This window comes from Carcharhinus amblyrhynchos, chromosome 4 (assembly GCF_965287045.1).
Source record: "Carcharhinus amblyrhynchos chromosome 4, sCarAmb.v2.hapA, whole genome shotgun sequence".
Lineage (NCBI taxonomy): Eukaryota > Metazoa > Chordata > Chondrichthyes > Carcharhiniformes > Carcharhinidae > Carcharhinus > Carcharhinus amblyrhynchos.
In genome coordinates this window covers 35,911,782-35,934,773 of record NC_137327.1, presented here as the reverse complement: position 1 = coordinate 35,934,773, position 22,992 = coordinate 35,911,782, and the positions used below count along the sequence as shown (strand labels likewise).

The following is a 22,992-nucleotide window of genomic DNA, read 5'->3' as shown; positions in this document are numbered from 1 at the left end:
GAGGCATCAAAAGGAAACAAACAAGGTTATACCAAAAGTAGCAGAATACAATTTCATTTCCAAAAACAAAGAATTGAAAATCGACATTCTGTTAGTCAGCCGACAATAGAGAAGTAGAACCAAAAGAAATATTACAAATAATATCCGCACAATTTTGCTCCATTTCCAAAAAAGTCATGGCCAGGGCATCCAAATTGCAACCCGCTGACCTTTTCAGATCTCTGAACATGGCAATCCACTCCACAAAACTCTGCCAACGTATAGGTAGTTTTCGTTATTGCATTTATTCTTACTCAGTGGGCTGATTCATTTGAATTTCAGACGACTGGGCAGGCACAGGACCTGCACAACATAAAAATCAAACAGTGGACCAATCCGTAGCAGCTTATTTCATACTCTGCACCAATCTGACAATGCGCTTCCTAGTTGGGAAGTTTGCTCAAGGTATGCAAATTGGGGCCTTCTGATGCAGTTAAGATCCCAACATGATTGGCTCCTCAAACTAATAGGTAGTGAAGTCTGCGCACCTATACCACTGGCATTTGTTTGCAGGAGAGCTGGTTTGGAATTTGAACAATTTCTTTTAATATTGCTTATTTAATGATACTTCCTTTTACTTACTGATCCATTATTTGCAGAGACATTTTATTATGGATGACTTTGCTGCTTGAAGGAAGGAGGTGGTGACAGAAGTGTAGCAGCAGCAGCTGGGTCACTAACATCCATGAAGGGTAGCGTATACATCTCTGGGAAGACAGCTGATGACAGGGCCTGGGAGGCTTTATCCATCTAACAAAACTTTATCCATCTACAGAGTCAAGGGGTGACGGTATGATATGCTAGATGGGCAGTATATGGGGAGGTTGTGCTTCCCAAGAAAGGGCATTTGCTGACTTTGACAGCCTCCTGAAAGACAACTGTCTGCTACAATAAGTATGCCAGTAGCTGTAAGAGTGACCATTCACTCAAATTTCTTTAGCTCAGGATGATTCCAATATACTAGTGGGAAAATCGCAACATACAGCTGGTGATCCACTTCAAGGAGGTGACCAATGCAATATTTACCAATATATTTGTTTTCAAATTGGTGACAATAATCAAAATGAGACAGTTTTAGAATTTGCAGCAATGGTTGCATTCCCTAGGTTGGAGGGTGTTGCCAACTGCAATATGCTGCCATCAGGTATCCTTAAAACCAAGTAGGAGCATTCATTAACTACAAGGATTTCACTCAGTTGACAGTTATGACCAGGTGAGGAAACATTGAATGGCATCCTGGATAGCCGGATGGGTGGCATGGTGGCACAGTTGTTAGCATTGCTGCCTCCACAGCACCAGGGACCCAGGTTCAATTCCAGCCTCGGGTGATTGATTGTGTGGAGTTTGCACCTTCCTCCCATGTCCGCGTGGGTTTCCTCTGGGTACTCTGCTTTCCTCCCACAGTCCAAAGATGTGCAGGTTAGGTGGGTTGGCCGTGCTGAATTGACATTTAGAGTAAATATTAGGGGTTACAGGGATAGGAACGGTGGGACTGTCGTCAGTGCAGGCTCAATGGGCCGAATGGCTTCCTTCTGCACTGTAGGGATTTTGTTTCTCTCTTCCATCCCTGCACCATACCGCCCATTCCTCGCTGATTGTAATAGGTTTTTCTGTTTAAATAAGGCTAGTGTTTAACTGTTTACGCATTATAAAATAACCAGACAAGTTCTCTTTAGTTTAATAAGGAGGTTAGTTTTATTTAACCTGATCTGGGCAACATAAAACATGCCACAACTTTGATACACAGACTTGAAGTACACACATACACACACGCACGCACACATGCTACAGAATAGGGGACGATGGGTTTGTCATAGAGTAAGGAAGTAAAAGTTCCCAGTTCAGAGCTTGGAGTCTCTACTGGCTGCAAGCTGAATTTGATTGCCTTGACGCTTCCATTTAAAAATGTGGGTGCTGGATTTGGTTGTTCTCCTGAGGCTGCAGCTGTATCATTTATTCTTTAGTGAGAATGCAGACAAAGTCAAATTAGTGGACAGGATCCAAACATAGTAGTTGGCTGAAGAGAGAAAGGCAGGAGCTCCACTTAGCTCAACCTCTGGTTCTGCTCTGCTGAGAAACCCAGTGCTTGAAACCATACTAAGATTTGCCTGGTCACATGACCTCTCTTCTATGCAAGTAATTTCAACATAAAGACATTTTCCAATTATAACACAATTAACTTGTCTGGAGAGACATCTTATAAAAATCAATTGTCCAAGCAATTAACCCCTGATTGGTTCTTCTTCAGCTGATGAATACAGCAAGTGATTTCCATAAATATCTTGTCAATAAGGCAGGAAGAAAGTTCTTTCACAGTCCCCGATGGGGGGAGCAGGACATTGACTATTGTGAGTTTTACATACACGCCGTCTCCTCGCCATAGGATTGATGTCAGCCATCATGATGCAGGTTGAAATCACTTCAGCTGTCTTCAAAACAATTTTTTTAAAATCCAATTCCTGTTTCTAGACAATGAATTCAAAATCAATTGTTAATCTTAGCAGTCTTCATAACAATTTGAAATTTGACTGATCAAAACAAACAGATCATACACATCTATGTCTATTTCCCAGGTAGCCATCATGATTCATGCATCTTCTAACAGTCAAATAAACACTCTCTAGCTTTTCCAACCTGCAAGAAATGGCAAGGTGCCTACTTGTGGGCAAGAACTGTCCCAGCCTTACACATCACAACATTAGTGAACAGTGAGGTTTGCTTAGCTCACTATCTGGCTCCTGAAACCAAGGTTCAGATGCCTCGATAGGTCCCAGCGTTTTCTACAGGATGCTCCAAAGAGTCTCTGGAACTATTGTGGCATGCCACATCCTGCACAATAGATGCAGAGTTTACAACTGGAAGAGGCTGCTGAACAAGAATACTCCTGTCCTGCAACACGACCACCATCACTACTATGAGACTGCAGCTCTCATCAATTCTACGTACGAGAACAACTTGTACATGAATGGTCCTCGAAAAACACCTATCCATGTCATATGCCTGTCCATCTATCCATCTGCTGAAAGTCTTTTCAAGCAAGGGAGGAAACGACCCATAAGCAGTAACCACCATCTAGAAGAGCTGGCAAAAAGAGGACCCAGAGCCTGGATGGGAACTTCATAGCATCCATCAAAGCTCTAAGGACTGGTTAGCATCAACCCTTATGTGGATGCAGTTGCATTATCTCTGCAAGTGGTCATACACTTCAACACAGATTCAAGAGTTCAAAGGCAGTGCAACAGAATACCATACATGTAGAATGTAGAGTCCTCCATATTTTGGTACACAATCACTTGTGTCCCTCAAACATTTTTTGTTTCACGGCTTGTCCTGGAAGTCACATCTATCAGTAGAGTTAGGAGAGGATGCGTAGTCTCCTGTGCTGTCTCTGCCACCAGCATCTGTTCTTGCTCTCATGTAGTTTGTTTTTCAGCTAGTTCAGGCCCTAACTCATTATTTACCCCACCTGTGGTGCAAATCCTTTTTAGTGCTCAGCAGGTCTGAACACTTGACTTCCTACTCAGGAGGACTGATATTTTCAAAGGGTCACCTTCTTGAGCCTCAAGTAGATCTTTGCTGCTGGAAAAGAAAAGGGGCAAGAGTTAGCATGGCACTGAGAGCCTTGACATACAAAGCTTCAGCATTCTAATAAAGATTGTGAAGTCAACTGAAGGCTGATGCATGATGTGGTATAAGTGATAAGCATTTGGCCAACTCCAAGAAGCTAAGAGCCAACTGCGCAATGCAGTTTCTCTGCCCTGACCACTGATCTGCTATACATCCTGTACCACTTCAAATGAGGGCTGCTTGGTTTCATAAGAACATAAGAAATAGGAGCAGGAGTAGGCCATCTAGCCCTTCGAGCCTGCCCCGCCATTCAATAAGATCATGGCTGATCTGTCGTGGCTCAGTTCCACTTTCCCGCCCTCTCCCCATAACCCTTAATCCCCTCTCTTATCAAAAACCCATCAACCCGCGTCTTCAAAATATTTAGCGAGGCAGCCTCCACCACTTCAACGGGCAGAGAATTCCAGAGATTTCACCACCCTTTGAGTGAAGAAGTTCCTCCTCAACTCCGTTCTAAACCGCCCCCCTTTTATCTTGAGGCTGTGCCCCCTAGTCCTACTCTCTTTTTTGAGCGGGAAGAGTCTCTCCACCTCTATCCTGTCCATCCCATTCATCATCTTATATGTCTCAATGAGATCTCCCCTCATTCTTCTAAACTCTAACGAGTACAAGCCTAGTTTATTCAGCCTCTCCTCATAGCTCAACCCCCTCAACTCTGGCATCAGCCTAGTAAACCTCCTCTGCACTCCCTCCAAGGCCAAAATATCTTTGCGCAGGTGCGGCACCCAAAACTGCACACAGTACTCCAGCTGCAGCCTCACCAATGCCCTATACAGCCGCAGCAAGACCTCCCTACTTTTATATTCAATCCCCCTCGCTATGAAGGCCAGCATCCCATTCGCCTTCCTGACCACATGCTGCACCTGCAAGCTGGGTTTTTGCGACTCATGCACAAGGACCCTGAGGTCCCTCTGCACCGTCGCCTGCTGCAGTTTTTCGCCACGTAAGTAATAGTCCTTCCTACCATTCTTCCTACCAAAGTGGACCACCTCACACTTGCCAACGTTAAATTCCATTTGCCATTTCCTGGCCCATTCACCCAGCCTATCTAGATCCTTCTGTAGACTCTCCACACCCTCCGCACAATTTGCCTTTCCACCAATCTTGGTGTCATCAGCAAATTTCGACACCCTACACTCGGTTCCCTCCTCCAGATCATCTATATAAATGGTAAAAAGCTGAGGCCCCAGCACCGACCCCTGGGGCACTCCACTAGTCACCATCCGCCAATCCGAATAGCACCCATTGACCCCCACTCTCTGCCTCCTATTTGACAACCAATCCTCTATCCACGCTAACACCCTACCCCCAACTCCATGTCCCTCGACCTTCTGCAATAACCTCCTGTGAGGTATTTTGTCAAACGCCTTCTGAAAATCCAGAAAGACCACATCCACCGGCTCTCCTCTATCCACCGCCCTAGACACATCCTCATAGAACTCCAGTAAATTTGTCAGACACGACTTCCCTTTAATGAAACCGTGCTGCGTCTGCTCTATCAAGCAATTCCCTTCAAGATGCCTCGCAATTTCCTCCTTAATGACGGATTCTAACATTTTACCTATCCTCCCCCTCTGCAGCTTCTTTGCATCCTCCTTATCGCTTGCATTTCCACGCAGCTTTGTATCATTGGCAATTTTGGATACATTAGACTTGGTACCCTCATCCAAGTCATTTATAGATTGTTAACGGAGGCCTAAGTACTGATCTTTAAAGTATCCTGTTGTTACTAATTGTTACAGCCTGCCAACCCAAAAATGTGCTATTATTCCGACTCTGCCTTCTGTCCATTAGACAACTCTGAATCCATGCTAATATAGTATCTTGAACCCCCTTCCCATAAAACCAAGATATGATGTTTGACATTTTATCAAATATTTTTTGAATATCCAAATACACTACATCCTCCATATCTACTAGTTACGTGCTGAAAGAAAACTTCCCTTTCATAATTCTGTTCTGGCTCTGCTTAACTATATGATTTTCTAAATGCTTGTCACCACACCTTTAATAATAAATTATAGCATTTTGTACGGCTCATCACCTTATCAGACAATTAAGGAGCACAATAAATAATTACCTTACCAGCACATACAGATCCCAAGATTAAATAGGTTCTTTCCTTTCATTTTTAAAATAACAGGGTCGTTTACAACCTTCAAAGTCCTGGGAATTGTTCTAGAATCTAAGGAATTTTGGAAAATCAAAATTAATGCATTCACTGGCTCTGCAGCTACTTCGTTTAAAACCATCTGATATAGATTCAGGTGATTTGTCTCCACTTTGACCCATTAGCTTATCCAGTACTATTTCTTTATACTGACCACTAAGTTCCTCCATTCTCACTAGGCCCTTGGTCCCTCATTATTTCCAGATTTTGGGTCTTTTACTATACAAAGAATTTGTTTAACGTCTCTGCCATTTCCTCATTCCCCATTATAACTTCAACTATTTCTGCCTCTAATGGGCTCATTTTTATTTTGACTGATCTCTTCCTATTTACATACCTATAGATAAGTTTATAATCTATTTTGATGTCTTTTGCAGAAAAAGGAAGAGAGCCTTGAGTAACGAGTGAAAAGGCAAGTGTACGTGTATGAACCTTCTACATACAGTGGATAAACTGTTTGGGAGAAAACAAAAGGCGAATGAAGTAGTATTAATTCCAAAGCAAGTATGAGTGCAAAATGAGAAAAACAGCCATAGGTAGAGGTACAAATTCACAAGTGTCACCAGGTGAGAAAAGAATGTGGTTAGTGGAAGCAGTGAAGTAGAAAGCAGCATATCATAGAATCCCTACAGTACAGAAAGAGGCCATTCAGCTCATCGAGTCTGCACCAACCACAATCCCACCCAAGCCCTACCCCATATCGCCACTAATACCCACTAATCCCTCTAACCTACGCATCTCAGGACACTAAGTGCAATTTTAGCATAGCCAATCAATCTAACCTGCACATCTTTAGACTGTGGGAGGAAACCGGAGCACCCAGAAGAAACCCATGCAGACATGAGGAGAATGTGCAAACTCCACATAGACAGTGACCCAAGCCGAGAAGCGAACCCAGGTCCCTGGAGCTGTGAAGCAGCAGTACTAACAACTGTGCTACCATGTCACCCACAAATATGGTTATCTACTGAGTGTTGGTAAAAGATGCCTGTAATATAGATGATGAAAGATGTAATGGAATGTAGGAGTGGAAGAGAGAAAGGAGAAGGGGCTACTACCAATTGCAATGTAACAGAAGGAATTGGACTCACCTTTGTGGATCTTTTGAGGTAATTCAATCTCTTGTTTCTCATCTACATCCTTGGGGCGATGCTCCCACAACACTTTGTCTGATGTCTCTTTCCAGGTTTTCATAACGAACAGTTTGGCAAAATCTTCTCACATTGCAGGAAACGTTCATGTCTCTAGGTCTTTCTTTATGCATGTCTCCCACTTCCAGGGAGACATCTGCAAATCTAGAAGCACCCTTCCCCACTCATTCAATTCACCTCCAATGTGAAGTAACAGAATCAAAAATGGAAACCAAGTTCAAATTCAGAAAGTGCAACCCTCTTTAAACAGGTACTTTTTTTCTTTAAACATGTGCCACAAGCCTGCCAAACAACTGCATGAGAAAGGTGTGCAGGAAGCCTGCTATTATCATCCAGGCCTCACTCCAGTGATAAAATTGGTGTGCACTCACTGCCTCCCATTCCACTCTCTTAATTCACAACCCATATTTCTGTGGCATTAGACAAGCCCTTCACTCACAACAAATACGGCAATCCCTTTTTGTACTTGCCACTCTTTTCAAGACAGACACAAAAGAATAAAACACAAAAAAAATGCTTCCCGGTACTTACAGTTGCTTTGTCCAAGACCTTTACAGAGCTCTGATCAGCCACACTGTGTTTTCTAAGTGCTTCCTCTAAAGTCCAAAGTGGTAGAGACTCCCATTTCCCAAACACCACTAAGTCAATATCACTGAATGGCAGAGAACAAAAAGCAAAAGGAAATCATTTTTTGCTCAAGTTAAAAATTTAGTCCATGACTTAAAATAGAAGACCAAGAAAATACAAAGTGAAATAATTGCTAAAATTTCAACCTAAAGAAAAAAAGGACTCCTAAAAAAACATTTTTAAAAAATACACAGGTAATAAACACTTTGCCAAAGTTATATGGCATGTTTAGTCTTTGACCAAATGACAACTAGAAAACACTGTTCAGAGTCAGTTTTCTTTTCATGATACAGCAAAAGCCAAGCCAAATTGATGCCATATATTAGAACACAGATGGTTCCATTGCCTTCGTCTGAAACTGGACTTGAATCCTCAACCTTTTGTCTCAAGAGGCAAGAGTGCTATCAGTGAACCAACTCGGTTTATGAATCGCTGGTTTTCACAAAGTCCAAGATTACAAAGGTCACACCCAAATTGCTGACAACTTTCAGTCCACCCATTCAACATTCTCAGCATTGATTTAATGGTGGCAACATTACCCAAGTCAATAAGTTATGGCTACATTAGAGATGCCAGCTCAAAATCTTAGCTGCAAAGCTGGGAATGGTGCATTAAACTGAGATGCCATCTGCCCTCTTAAATGCAGGTGCAGGAGTAGGTCATTTGGCCCTTTGAGCCTGTTCCACCATTCAATATAATCATTGTTAATCTGCTTGTGGTCTATCCTCCACTTTTCTATCAGCGCCCCATAACCATTGACAAACAAAAAAATTATCGAACTCAGCTTGGAATAAATTTAAAGACCCAACCTTCACTACCTTCTGGAGAAGAGAATTCCATACTTTAATGGCACTCAGAAAATTTCTTTTCATTGGTCTTAAAAGGGAGTTCTCATTCAACTATGGCCTTGAGTTTGCATTCCCCCCCCCCCCGCCGCCATAGGAGAAAGCATCTTTCAGAAAGCCACCCAATCCAGTCTCAATATCTTGTGTTTTCATAAGATAATCTCTCATTCGTCTCAACTCCAATGGGTATAGGCTAACCTGAATAACCTTTATTCATAAGATATGTCCTTCATCCAGTCAAGTGAACCTTCTCCAAGCCGCTTCTAAACCAATTACATATTTTCTTCCAATAAGGAGACCAAATCTGTACTCCAACTGTAGGTTCATCAGCTGCAGTAAACATACACAGATAAACATTTCTGTTGCAATAAATGCCAACTTTTCATCTGCCTCCCTAATCACTCGCTGTATTTGTGTAGCAACTTAGTGATTCATGCACCAGGACATCTGGATCCCTCTGTACCACAGTTCTGCAGTCTCTTTCCATTTAAATTGTATACTACTTTTCTATTCTTCCTGCCAAAGCGGACAAGTTCACAATTACCCACATTACACTCTGCCAAATTATTGCCCACTCACCCAACCTGTCAATATCACTTTGAAGACTCTCTATCTCCTCTTGACAACTTGCTTTCCTCCTATCTTGGTGTCATCAGCAAACTTGGCTACTATAGACATGTCACTGATGAGTTGTAAATTGTGGAGGACCCAGTACCAATCCCTGCAGCACTTTACTAGTTACAAACTGCCAATCAGAAAAAGATCCATTTATATTTACTCGCTGCTGGCTGTTAACGAAAAAATTATTTACCTATGCTAATATGTTACCCTCTATACCATGTGCTCTTATGTAGTAAACTTTAATCTGGCACCTTATCAAATGTCTTCTGGAAATCCAATTATATCACATCTACCAGTTTCCTGTTACCCATCTTCAATGTTACTTTGGCAAAAATTAATACATTAAACACTATTTCCCTTTCACAAAGCTATGCTAACTCTGCCTGATCACACTTTGATTTTCTAACTATCCTACTATAACTTCCTTAATAATGAATTCCAGCACTTTTGACACCTATTAGGCTAACTGCCCTAGTTTTTTCCTGAACAAAGGTGTTACATTAACTATTTTCTCGCTAATGTTATCTGTTGGAACCCTTCCAGAATCTAACAAATTTTGGAAGACTGCAATCAATGCAGCTACTTTCGGTGCCAACATTTCAACTAAGGTCCTGTGATGCAGGCCATCAGGTCCTGGGGACGTTTCAGCCTTTAAGTCCAATAGCTTTCCTAGCACCTTTTCCTTGGTGATGGTGATGTTTTGTGTTCATCCATCCTTATCACCTCTTGATTCTCAATTATCTTTGGGAAATTTTCAGTCTTCTATTACAAAATCAGACACAAAATACTTGGTTAACACCACTGCCATTTCTTGGCTTTCCATTATCAATTCCACAGACTCTCTCCTGAACAGGACCATCCTGCCACCTTTTCCTAGCTTCCTGCACTCTGAAACGTCAAGTAACCTTCAACATTTAGGATGCAAAAGATTCCAATACACTATTCAAAGAACAGCTAGACCATTCTAGCCAACATTTATAATTCAAACACCACCATAAACAAACCAATTGGTCATTTATCTCACTGCTACTTACAGAATATTGCCAGCATATTAGCTGTCATTTTATCACATTACAACAGTGACTCCAATTCAGAAATATTTAATTGAATGTGAAGCACTTTGCAATATCTCATGGTTGTGAAAGATGTTACGCAAATGCAAGTTTTTAATTTCTTGCTCAAAAGGGTAACCATTCCCTAACTATATAGATTGCATGACAAGATGCAATGTGAGATTTCTTACAGCCAGTCAAAATGTTGTCATAATACATTCATCCTTCATAATCAGATCCTTCCCAAGCTTAAGATAATCACATAACTCTATGATTTGTAGGAAATAAGGCACTCCCATGAGTAATGGTCTCATTAACAGTTGCCTGAACAACAGCAGAGTGCTACAACTCACATCCTTGCATTAAAGTGATCATCAGCAGGACCATTTAAGTCTTGAAGGGGCACACGTATATGTCCTAGATTGTGCCTTCAGAATAATTGTATGTTGCTATGCCTGACAAAATTTGACAGAAACATCTAGACTTAATGTTCCACATGTTCTTTAATGTGCGTCTCATTGCTTTAGTAGCACAAGTACATGGAAGAATGTATCACCATGACCCCTACCAGTTTACTCCTCAGTTACTGCAGCCGAGGGAGGGGAATATCAAAGTATAATCGATCAATTTGGTTTTCTCTCTGCACAACAGAATCCAACTGCCACCACTGCCTTAAATTTTCCTTCAAAAAATTCAAATACCACTTCCCTTCTGTTTAACCTGCAGTGGGGCAGGGGTGGTTCAGTTGACAGCAGGCAAGCCACCTATTGGATTTAATGCACCCCCCCCAGCCTTCAGACTCACTGGTCAGGGAGCATTAAATTCATTCCATGTTTTTCACTTCCTGTGTGGAATACCATAGCAATGAGGTTGTTATATATTAAATTTAGTACATGAGGCATAAGCCAGATTGGGAACTCATTGTCAGTATCAGCAACATCACTTATTTCTGTAGGTGATACACTGATATTTTTAAATGTTAAAAGTGCCTGCTGTGATACAATAGCTGCAATTTTGTGATTATAGTCCCTTCTACCTTCCATTGCCCCCACCCACTAAATTGCGGAACCTAGTAAGCTTGTTCTTGCAAATCTCTCAAAAATACTTTTTTTTTAAGTCATCATTTTTTCTTGGTAACTGCAATTAACATCCAAAATAAAGATTTAAACAAAAACAACTTTCACAATATTTACACATTTCACAATATCATGAACTACTGTGTTTTGTGTCTTTTAGTGCCTTCACTAAAGCACTTCCCAAACAACTTTCCAGACTCAGTGTTCCAATTCAATGTCCAAAGTACTGCCAAAACCAGGCTCCCATCTCCACTACAAGACCTTGCGGGCTCTACTAGCTACTCCATCTTATTCTGGCAATCACCAGAATCTCCAACCCAGTTGTACAAAGCCCAAGAATATCTCCAGATTTTTCCAAAACACAACAATCCACAAGAATAAACCTCATTTCCCTCCCTGATCTTTCGGGTCAAACCAAGTAAACAAACTTAAATTACGTTCGGACAAAGAAACATTGATCAAGCATCTACTTCTGGCTTGTGCATAGCATCCTGCTAAGTATTTTCTTATTTTATATGTTCTGGGATAAGACCCGCATAAGTAATGGAATATATATATATAAAATATTCAAAGGCCATAGATTTAGTTTTCACAGTAATGGGCAGGGCTGTGGAATTAAATCCCCAAAGCATGAGTAAAATATCCCAGGATACCATTTAATAAAAATGGAATTTGCCTCAGCATAAACGTCCATGTTGTTATAAAACCACAAATTTTCTGACCACCTGAGCAATGCCAAGGGAATTCAAACAACATTAAGACTTAACAACTGCATGGGATTTCTAGTCACTGTTTGTCTTGTCTGAACAATATTTGCATATGACCAGAAGCTAAACACATTCCTTCATACTTATCTTTAAACTCATCTTTAATCTCTTAAACAGTAATTAGTGCCACTATCCTTCTAAATTTACATCAGAGCAATGCTGCAAAACTCAAATATATTTTAACAAAGTAAAAACAGAAACAGTGTTGTGAAAACTCTGACAGGATCTGTGGCAGAGGATTAACATTTTGCGACCAATGTGATTCTTCTTCAGAACAGCCATACTGGATTTAAAACATTAACTCTGTTTCTCTCTGCTTCTGCTGCCAGACTTATGGATATATTTTATTTGTGGCTGTGCAAAATATCAATGACTGTTTCCCACAGATCAGCCACAGTGCCCATTTTCAGTTTGTCTGGCAAAGAAAAGTCAGTGAAACCAATTTCTGTACTGTCGATTTCCCATAAGTTCACTTTTGAATCATCAGCCACATGGTGCTGCAAAATTAAAATATTCACCCTGATTATATACAACTAAGCAGGTATAGCAAATAATTAAGAATACAGATGGAATGTTGGGCTTTATTGCAAGAAACTTGGAAGATATAGTACAACTGCACCAATTGTTAAGGAATCTGCAAATATATTAAAACTCATGCATTTAGCATACACTTTCTGTTTCACAGTTTCTTGTTGACCTGGCAGAACAGAATTTGACCTAGACACCCATAAACCGATGGCTTTGATTATGCACTATATTGCTTTGCACAAGTTTATATCATCAATGCAACCTGTTAAGATATGTTTCCCACTCTGTTCTCTGACTCCTGATACTCACTGTTGTCTCAATTTCTTTGACGCAAATTAAACTTTCAATCTCATATACATTCAAAGAAACATCCCCTATTCCACTTTTCCATTATCACCTGCCTCTGTGCCAACATCAACCAACCAACCTCGGAAAACCTCATGTTTTCCTCACCTTCATACTATTTCAATAGGCGACTTCTGTAAATTTTATCTCATCCAGAACTCTAATTTCCATAGTCAATATTGGACTAAGTCCTGCTTATCCATCACTTCTATTCCCCCTCCCAGACACTGGTCCCCCAAAGTTTCAAAGTTAAAATTTTTATTCTTGTACTTAAACTTCATGACATCATCCTTTCCATTTAGACACTCAGCCAGACCACAGCTTTGTTCACTATGATCATGTCCATCTTAGCAGACACCTCCCACCATTGGAAGCCATGCTTGCACCTGCTTAAATCCCACTCTAGCTTTTCAAGAACCTATGTAAAAATCACCTATCACCAATATTTTTGTCACTTCCCTGAATCTATCCTCCCTTAGTGTGGCATATATTTTCTAATGATTCTATAATACACCTTGGGACATTGTTCTGTGCCTTTTAGTAATGCAAGTTGACTTTAAAACAAACTCAAATGAACAATAAGCTCCCTAATAATCAGTCAGTTTATCCAGTAATACAGATCATGGCATATTGGGTTGAAACTGAGTGTGTGTTTGTGCTGAGTTAGCTGATCTCAGCCAAGGTAATTGCCGGATTCAGTTTAAGAAGTGATATTTAAAAAATTCAATGGTCAGAATACAGCTCCTGATTTCTTCCCAAGGTTCTCTGCACACAGTAGTGCAAGATTAGGCTTCACACTCTAGTCTAATGACAGAGCATCAAGTCTGACAATACAAGAAATAGAAGATAATCTGGATCTTTCAGCCTGCTCTGCCATTCATTAAAAATATGGCTGATCTGATCATGATCTCAACTCCACTTTTCCATCTGTTCATCTGTTAGGAACTAGGTGAGAAACCCCAAGGTATATTATGAAGTTAGCCTAGACCTCAACTATATTTTTTGATTTTGGCTTTAGCGTCAACATAAGGTGTTCTGTTCCAGGTGTGATTCTACTGAGCCATAGAGAAGCTTTTATTTAAAAAAAACTTTATTTAACAACACAGTTAAATATAACAAAAAGAATTTGCATAACTGTTACCATTTGAAATGCTTAAACATGACAAGATATAATTCTTAACTGTTAGCTATTTCTATTAGTATCTATTTAAGCAATGCTCCTACAGATATAAATTCCTCTTTGGAATCAGTTAGCAAAATGTAGATTTACATGAATTCCCAGTCTAAGAGCATGAGTTCAATTTCCAGAGAGAGAAAGGCTGCTCTGTTCAAATTCAAATAGCAACTGCTTGTCATAAACAAGTTGATATCATTAAACTAAGTTAATGTGTAAATACAACCTTCATCAGAAACATAAGTGTAATGTCACACCTCACCATTAAAAAAATGAGCAATGTGCAAAGGTAGCTTCATTTTTCAAAACTTCTGGTTTCACACCATTAGTATTCTATAACATATTTTATTAAATCTAAGCATGCAAATTTAACAGTAGCACAGTCCATTTCAGTCCTTTTCTTCCACCATTGAACATTCCTTCTTATTTCAAAGTTGTGATAGAGCAGCAGCCATCATTTTATTTTCCGTCTTTCTTAGTACATTGTTGTTCAGCTGCCTCATCTTTCCTTTTCAAAAACATCCGTCAGTCTTTAATTCTGGTTTGACTCCAAGTCAGAACTCAATTTTGTCATTATGATTATAAAGTTTATTTACTGTCACAAGTAGGCTTACATTAACACTGCAATGAAGTTACTGTGAAAGTCTCCTAGTCGCCATACTCCGGCCTCTGTTCAGGTGCATCAAGGCAGAATTTAGCATGGCCAATGCACCTAACCAGCACATGAAAGGAAACTGAGCACCTGGAGGAAACACCTACAAACACGGGGAGAACATGCAAACTCCACACAGTCAGTGGCCCAAGCTGAGAATCGAACCAACGTCTCTGGCTCTGTGAGGCAGCAGTGCGCCACCTGGTTCCGGTAATGTCCTCAGAAAGCAAGGCAAGATCAGGAGATCAAAAGGTTATACTGGATCCAAACTGGCATACCACTTCAGATTTGTTTTCCAATTTCTTTCTGAACCCAAAAAGGTCTTTTCATTGTCAAAGTCCCAAAAAGTTAAACACAGTAATCTTTTCCAGAAAACTAAACTGTTCACAGGCCAAAGACAGCCTGTCCCTTTGCATGCTTTCTCAACTTCATGTGTCGTCTTACAGCCATCGAAAGGGTCATCATATCTCTATCCCCTTTCTTGTTAATTGGCCTTAGTTCACCAGTCAGGCAGTCCAACTTCAGCTTCTGTTGCAAAGTGGTATGCTCAAAATTATTTCTAGTGTCTCTAGTCATACATCTTTCCAGTCTGTGAGAAGCCAACCTTTTTTTTTTATAATTTTTTATAACATTTCCCACAATATATTTGTACTAACATTTTTTCATGGGATAAATCATGCTGAGGTTTCAGGTTTTACTTGTGCTGGAGCATGTTACAATGTTACAACATGCTGAGACATTCACAGCTCATAATCAGCTAACCTTGGCAGAGACCACTACCTCATGGACAGTGCATGATAAGAGGTCAGAACCAATTAGTGTCAGTCACTTCTGCAAATGTGTTCAATTAACCAACGAGTGCAAATGAGCAGTCTCTGGGGTAACGTATAATAATAACTGTATCAGAGAATAACAGAAGATCAGTAACATCATGCAAGACAGAAGGAACTCCAAATAAACTCGTATGCTTGTACCAGGCACGAGGTGTCAATGAATTCGTGAACCTAACAGTTCCAAGGTAGTTTATCCATTCCTTTATTTGTGTTGGATTTTCACCATCACTTTCTGCACACTCTTTGGCAATGACACACATCAGATTATCTTCTTTGGTGTCAGGGCCTATTGGAACCATGGATCTAGAGGTCACCACTGCAGTTATGCTGCTGTAAAAACATCAATTTACTCAACCACCAGCTATGAACAGTACTGTTTCACTGGGTATGAATGTCCATGTAATCTGCAGGATTCATTATTCCAGCAATTCATTTCAAATGATGGTACATTTCCAATGAATACAGTCTCACTTCATGACACCATTCTTTTCTTTTGGCTGCAGTAGTAAAGTACTTCTGCTCCTCAATCTCCATCTTGAGATCACGCATGATTTGACTGCTGATTGATCTAGTTTTCCTTTCACAGATGAGCTGTTGACGACAATCCTGGGGTTTATGCAAATCAATCATCTTTTCTTGCATCTGTCTCCACACCTGCTCACTTTCCTTATTCACATCATGGTCAAATAACTGATTCTTCTCTACCTTTACCAGTTTCACACACTGCCTCCATTCATAGCTTCATTATCTGATACATGTAACTATCCATCAGCCCTTTTCTCGATCGAGACTTTCAGCTGCTGCATCTCAGACCGAGGAAATGTCGGTTTCTCTTTCTAAACTCGTGCCAACTTAGAGGGTCAAGCCTATTTCAACGTTGCTCAATTGGAACAGCACTTCCTACATCTACATCACGTGCACATTATTTTCCCAGATTATTCCCACATATATTTCCATGTGATTATAACAACTCTTAGGTTATTTTGATTTTCCTCAGTAATTTATCCTAATTTCGATTACTTCCTCACAATCCGATCTAATTTGAGGAATCATTTGGATTTAGTTCTTCATTCTAAGTTGTAACATTTAATACATCTCTCTTCCTTCCCTATCAAAATATTGTTTAAGTATATTCACATGACAGTCTGAAAGTTTCCTTCTATCTGGTGTTATCAAATAATTTACTTCAATTTCCTGTTAATTTTATAAGGCCCACTAAACCTTGCTTTTAAATGTTCACCTATCACTGGTAGTAATACTGACACTATCCCCACTAGCAAAACTACAAGTCTTTGATCTCATATCTGCTTCCTTTTCTATCATGTGCTGTATCTCATTTAACCATTGTCCAGCCAACTCACCAGCCCTAGTTAATCTCTCCCTAAAGTTTGAGAGAGTCCAATAATGTAGTTTCAGAATACTGACTCACTAATTTTCCCTTGATCAATTTACGTGATCCTCTTACCTCATGACCAAAAATCAATTCAGCAGGACTGAACTGATTCATTAGGTGTATAAAAAGTACAAATGGAATTCCTTCAGTCAAATCCTCTGAATAATCTTGATTATAGGCCCTCAAATTGGTCTTTGAAGTTTAATGTCATGGTTCTAATGTTCGCTATGAGTCTGGATGGTATGCAGTTGACTTAAATTGTTTTACTTTATTCCTAAGCTATCCATAACTTCTCTGAATATCATTGACATACAATTGGATGCTTGATCTGATTGCATTTGTGGGTAGTCCGTATCTAGTTAAAAAATTAATTCCTCTACAATCCTTTTAGCTATAATATTGCATAATGCAATGGCCTCCAGAAATGTAGTCCACACATCTACTGTGGTCCAATATTAATTCCCACTTTTGATTTTAGGGAGGGATCCTAAACAATCAATTAAGACCCTTGTAAAAAAGGTTCCTCAGGTGCTGGAATAGGTATTAAGGGCACAGGTTTTATTACCACTTGAGATTTTCCTCTAATCCAACATGCTTGACACGGCCAACAAAATTCAACCACATTTTTATTGGCCTGGGCTGCATAAAGATGTCCTTGTATTTGTGCTCAAGTTTTCCTTACTCCTAAATGACCTCCTTTCTTTAACCCACTGGCAATACAACTTGATGAACTTCTGCCCATTTTTCTTGATTTTGCCTGATTATGTAATGGTCTCCCCGGTACATGCTTAGATTCTCGTGTATGCTTTCTGGAACAACTGCTTTATCTTTACATCTTCGTTATAATTCTGCCAATTTTTCTGAATTAAAGATATCTGCTTCCTCCTCTGCTTGTTCTTGACCAACCATCTGATCAAAAATAATTTCTGCCAACTGAACTTCAACTTCTTTATCTTTAATTTCTCCTCCTGTCTCAACCTGTGGCTTTCTGACCTTGTTATCACACAATCATGAAAAATGCCAGGATGTTTCCTGCAACACCACGGTTTTGATTTTTCCACTGGCTTTTCAATCACAGTATGCATCACTCCCACTTGTGATCCAGCAAAATCATTACCCAGGACAAACTGTATTCCTGAAGATGGCAATAGTCAGAATTTTCTAGCCCATTCACACCACTCTAAGTGAGATTGGAGAATTTGGTGCAGGGAGCAACCCCAACATAACAAAACTGCATTAACCCAGATTAAAACAAACACTCCAATAATTAGGAGTAATCAACCTTCTGCATACACAGCACATGAGTTGCTGGTTCTAGACAATACAGCATTGTAAAACAGAGTTGAATCATAAAAACAGCCTTCACTAGGAACATAATACAAAGTACATTTCTTAAATACACAGCATCTTTACACACCACCCCAAAACCCTTGACAGTCTTGAAAATCAAAAACAAAAACAGAAAATGCTGGAAAATCTCAGCAAGTCTGACAGCATTTGTGGGGAGAGAAGACAGCCAACATTGAGTCAGAATGACCTTACGTCAGAGCTAAAGCTAAGAGCAAAGAAAATCAGAAAAGATTTATAGTATGAGGGTTGGGGGGGCGCGCACGGCGGTGCAAAGAGAATAGGAATGGAGAGCCAGAGAAATGGAAGTGAGAAAGAAGGATGATAACAATGGATGAGATGAAAAGACACAGAATGAAATAACATAAAATGAAAATAGGATGAAGGTGGAGGGGAGAGTTCATTGCTCTAAAGTGCCAACTGGAAGATGAGGTACTGTTCTTCCAGTTTGTGTTGGGGTTCACTGGAGTACTGCAAAAGGCCAAGTGGACAGGAGAACAGGGTGATGTGTTGAAGTGGCAAACAACAGGAAGGTCTGAGTCCTGCTTGTGGGCGGACTGAAGGTGTCCAGCAAAGCAGTCACCCAGTCAGCATTTGGTCTCTCCAATGTAGAGTTGACCATATTAGGAGCAGCAACTGCAATAGACCAGACTGAAGGAGGTGCACGTGAAGCGCTGTTTAGAACCTGGGACAGTGAGCAGGGAGGTGATCAAGGGATAGGTGTTTCACCGACAATTGCATGGGAAGGTGCCATGGGCAGGGGATGTGACGGAGGAGTCGACCAGGGTGTCCCAGAGAGAAGAGCCCCTGCAGAATGCTGACGGCAGAGTGAGGGGAAGATGTGTTGAGTAGTGGCATCATGCTGTAGTTGACGGAAATGGCGGTGGATGATCCTTTGAATTCAGAGGCTGGTGTGGTGAAATGGGAGGACATGGGGGACCCTACCCTGGTTCTGGAAAGGACGGGGACAGGGTGAGAGCCCTGTCAACCCCAATGGGTGGAAAACCACATTTGAGGAAGACATATTGCAAGTGCTATTTTAGAAAGTGGCATCATTAGAACAGATGCTGCTGTGGTGAAGGAACTGAGAGAATAGGATGAAGTCCCTACAAGATGTGAGGTGTGAAGAGCTGTGGTCAAGGTAGTTGCGGGTGTCGGTGGTTTGTAATGCATACTGGTGGACAGTTTATCACCAGAAATGGTGACAGGTCAAGGAGGAGAAGTGAAGTGTCAGAGATCAAAATCTGTTTAAAAATCAGTCTTGAATATATTTGATGACCCAGCTGCCACGGCTCTTTAGGTTACAAAATTCCAAACCCTCAGGAGTTCTCATCATTTTAAATGGACATCCTTTTATTCTGAAAAAAGATCCCCAGTCCTAGATTCTCCTTTGAAGGAAAGCATTGTCTCAACATCTACACTGTCATGCTCCTTTGGAATAATTTATCTTTATAAATCATATGGTTTATAAACTATACAATTATCTCTAATTTTTCTAAAATTAGAATCATTTCAATCTGCTTAACCTTTCCTCACAAGACGACAATCCCTTCATCCCAGGAATCAATCTCTGGAACTTTATCTGAACTCTCTCCAATGCAAGTATCTCCAAGTTTAAATAAGAAACCAAACCTGTACACAGTGTTCTAGATGTGGCCTCAAACACCATGTACTTTTGAGACAAGACTTTCCTATTTTTATAGTTCATCCACCTTGCAATAAAGATCAACATTCCAGTTGTCTTAGTGTACCTGCATGCTAATTGTGATTTGTGTACAAGAACACCCAGATCCCTTTGTAGAGTCTCCAAATTTAAATATTTTGCTTTCCCAATCTTCTGGCTAAAGTAGACATCCTCACATTTTATTCTATCTGCCAAAATTTTAACCACTCTCAAACCATCTATATCTGTTTGCAGAGTGTTTCCACCTCACATGCTTTTCAATCTATCTGTGCATTTTCAGCAATTTGTCAATAATACACTCTGTTCCTTCATCCAAATCATTAATATAGATAGCAAATAGCTGAGACCTCAGTACTGATTCCTGTCACAGCTCATGAATTAGTTTACTGATATGTAAATGATCCTTTTATTCTAACAATTTCCTGTCAGTTAGTCAGTGCTCCATCCCAATATGAATTCTTATTTTGTGTGACACATTATTGAATGCATTTTAGAAATCCAAGTACAGTACATTTACTGGTTTCCCTTTATCTACATAATGTTACTTCCTAACAAACACGACACAATTTCTCTTTCATAAAACCATACTCACTCTACTCAATTGTATTGAAAATTTCTGCATGTACTGCTACTATTACTGTTATAATTTGGACATTTGGACTTGATACTAAGGTGGTCATCACTTGTGGAATTATATGCTGGTGAGCAGTAGGAAGGGAAAGGTCTTGGAAAACATTAACAGGTAGGAAAAAAAATGAAAAAGTAACTTTAAAAAAAGGATTCACAACAGGTATCAAAGATGTTCACAAAATACATTTACTTGACTTTGAATATTAGAAAGTTACATTATTGCATTTAAATGATGCAGTGTTCAAAAAAAAGGCCCAACTTGCACAAGTCTTTTTCTCAATCTTGAAAAGTTACATGTTACTGGTCATATGGATGGGAATATCAAATGATATAAAATCTGGAGTAAGTCAATAAAATGTAAATGGGTCAAAAATTCAAAAAGAGTGAAAGATGGTAGCTTCCAAAATCTGATCCAATATGGTATGTTTTACAAAAAGTTCAGACAACATCCTGGTAGAGGCCTATGAACAACTTGTCACAAATTCATGTAAATATTTTACATTACTACTTGTATTTTCCAAATATTACCTTGTTGGCAAGTATAAACCAGTGCTAAAACTTCCAAATATCTGCACCTGAAATATAATTTATTTAGCATTAGTTAAATGGTACATGAGAAACATAATTCAATTAAAATCACAGTAAAACAATTTGCAGCTAACTACATAATTTGTTGGCATTTACTGCCCACTAGTGGATGCAATGGCATTTAAAACTATTTTATAGAATAGCAAAATAATAGCACTGCAATACAAATTTGAGGGGGAAAAAGTGGTTCAAGATCTTGGAGATATTTTCTAATGCTGCTTCCTGCCTCTGCTAAAGTACAAAATAGACCATAAACTCACTGGCATACCAAAACACCAAACAGTTCAAAACTTTCCACAAGTGACATTTTGCTATATCACAGAATACTCCAGTGCAGAAGAAACCCTTCAACCCATCGAGTCTATACTGACGTATGAAAGGCCAAGACCTGCCCATCTAATTCCACTTGCCAGCAATTGGCCCATAGCCTTGAAGATAATGGCATGCCAAGTACTCCTCAAGATACTTTTTAAAGAATGTAAGGCAACCCGCCTCCACCACCTTCCCAGGCAGTGCATTCCAGACTGTCACTACCCTCTGGGTAAAAAAGTTTTTCCTCAAATTCCCCTACACCTCCCATCCCTCACTTTTAACCCTGTAACTGACCCTTAAACTAAGGGAACAGCTGCTCCCTCTCCACCCTGTTCATGCCCCTCTTGAGCACCTCTATCAGGTCACCCCCCACCCCCCCCCCCCCCCCCCCCAGTCTCCTTTGCTCCAGAAAAAACAACCCAAGCCAATCCAACCTCTCTTTACAATTTAAATATACGTCTAACAAAGTAAGTGAAACAGGATACGAGATATTTGCAGTGAATACTGATGACTATGTATCTGATTTCTGACGCCTTCGATAAATAATACCCCCTTCAGTACTTACATCTGCACTGGGCCAGAGTTCTTTGATAACATTTTCTATCCTTTCAACAACCTCCATTCGCATTTTTTCCTCTTCACGTTTAGGCGAAATGTAGTTGTAGAAGTCAATAATTTCTTCATGAAGTCTGAAAATGTTTAAAACAAATATTGCCTTAAATAAATAGCTGCTATGACAATACAATCCAATACATTCATAAATATCTTCAGGAAATTAAGAACAGTGTGTGCTTGACACAAAAGAGAAAGCTTAACTTCAAGGCAAATTTAGTCCTAATCTCAACCTGACTTGTTCCTAAATCTTTTCATCCCTTCAAATCATGGGACCACAGAATCCCTAAAGTGCAGAAGGAGGCTATTTAGCCCATCGAGTCTGCACTGATTCTTCAAAACAGCATCTTATTCAGGTCTCAGAAGACTAACATGTGGTTGGCCTGTGAGTCCAAGGAATCTTAGTCAATTAAGATGGTGCTCAAGTTTTTACAGAATTTTTCCTCTGCACAATATAGGTTATACCTAGGGTTTCTTTTTTCGCTAGAAACAAAACATAGCTACAGAAGCCAGTCAGAGGCTAGGAATCTTGGGGCAAGTAATGCAACTTCAAGAGCTTTAAGTTTTTAGGTGACCTGAAAGTGGTTTTCAAGATTCCAATTGGGTTCTTTAGGGTCAACATTGCAATGTTTCCATTAGTGTCCAAAACCAGAACTAAAAATCTTTCAGTTTCTAGAAGAGCTCATTAACAATTTGGAGAGCTCCCTCAAAACCAAGTTCAATGAAATACTATTTGTTGTGAATCCTCTGGTGAATACAGCACTGCTTCTTCTACAGCACAGTCGTTAGAAACGTTTAGCATTACCTACTTCAGTGGAGTTGGATTTTCATCAATGTCATTAATGAACAAGTATTAAAAAAACCATGATGAATACTGACCGCAACTTGTGCGTGCTTGTCAAAACATTCCTCCAACTAG

At 39.9% G+C, this 22,992-nt stretch overlaps 1 protein-coding gene and 1 long non-coding RNA gene across 2 annotated transcripts in view; both read right to left on the bottom strand.

Annotated features, from left to right (window-relative positions):
• Positions 1–22,992, bottom strand: part of tent4b (terminal nucleotidyltransferase 4B) — a 77,723-nt gene that overhangs the window by 28,061 nt on the left and 26,670 nt on the right. The window contains exons 2-4 of the mRNA XM_080186972.1: positions 22,027–22,150; positions 21,090–21,136; positions 7,519–7,639 (exon numbers count right to left, since the gene is read on the bottom strand). Coding sequence (XP_080043098.1) covers positions 7,519–7,639; positions 21,090–21,136; positions 22,027–22,150 — 292 coding nt within the window. The remainder of the gene's footprint in view (positions 1–7,518; positions 7,640–21,089; positions 21,137–22,026; positions 22,151–22,992) is intronic.
• LOC145341922 (uncharacterized) lies at positions 5–7,512 on the bottom strand. The gene is made up of 3 exons (XR_013886465.1): positions 6,928–7,512; positions 5,752–5,851; positions 5–3,618 (listed from the first exon to the last, which is right to left on the bottom strand). It is a non-coding gene; the product is annotated as an uncharacterized LOC145341922 (long non-coding RNA).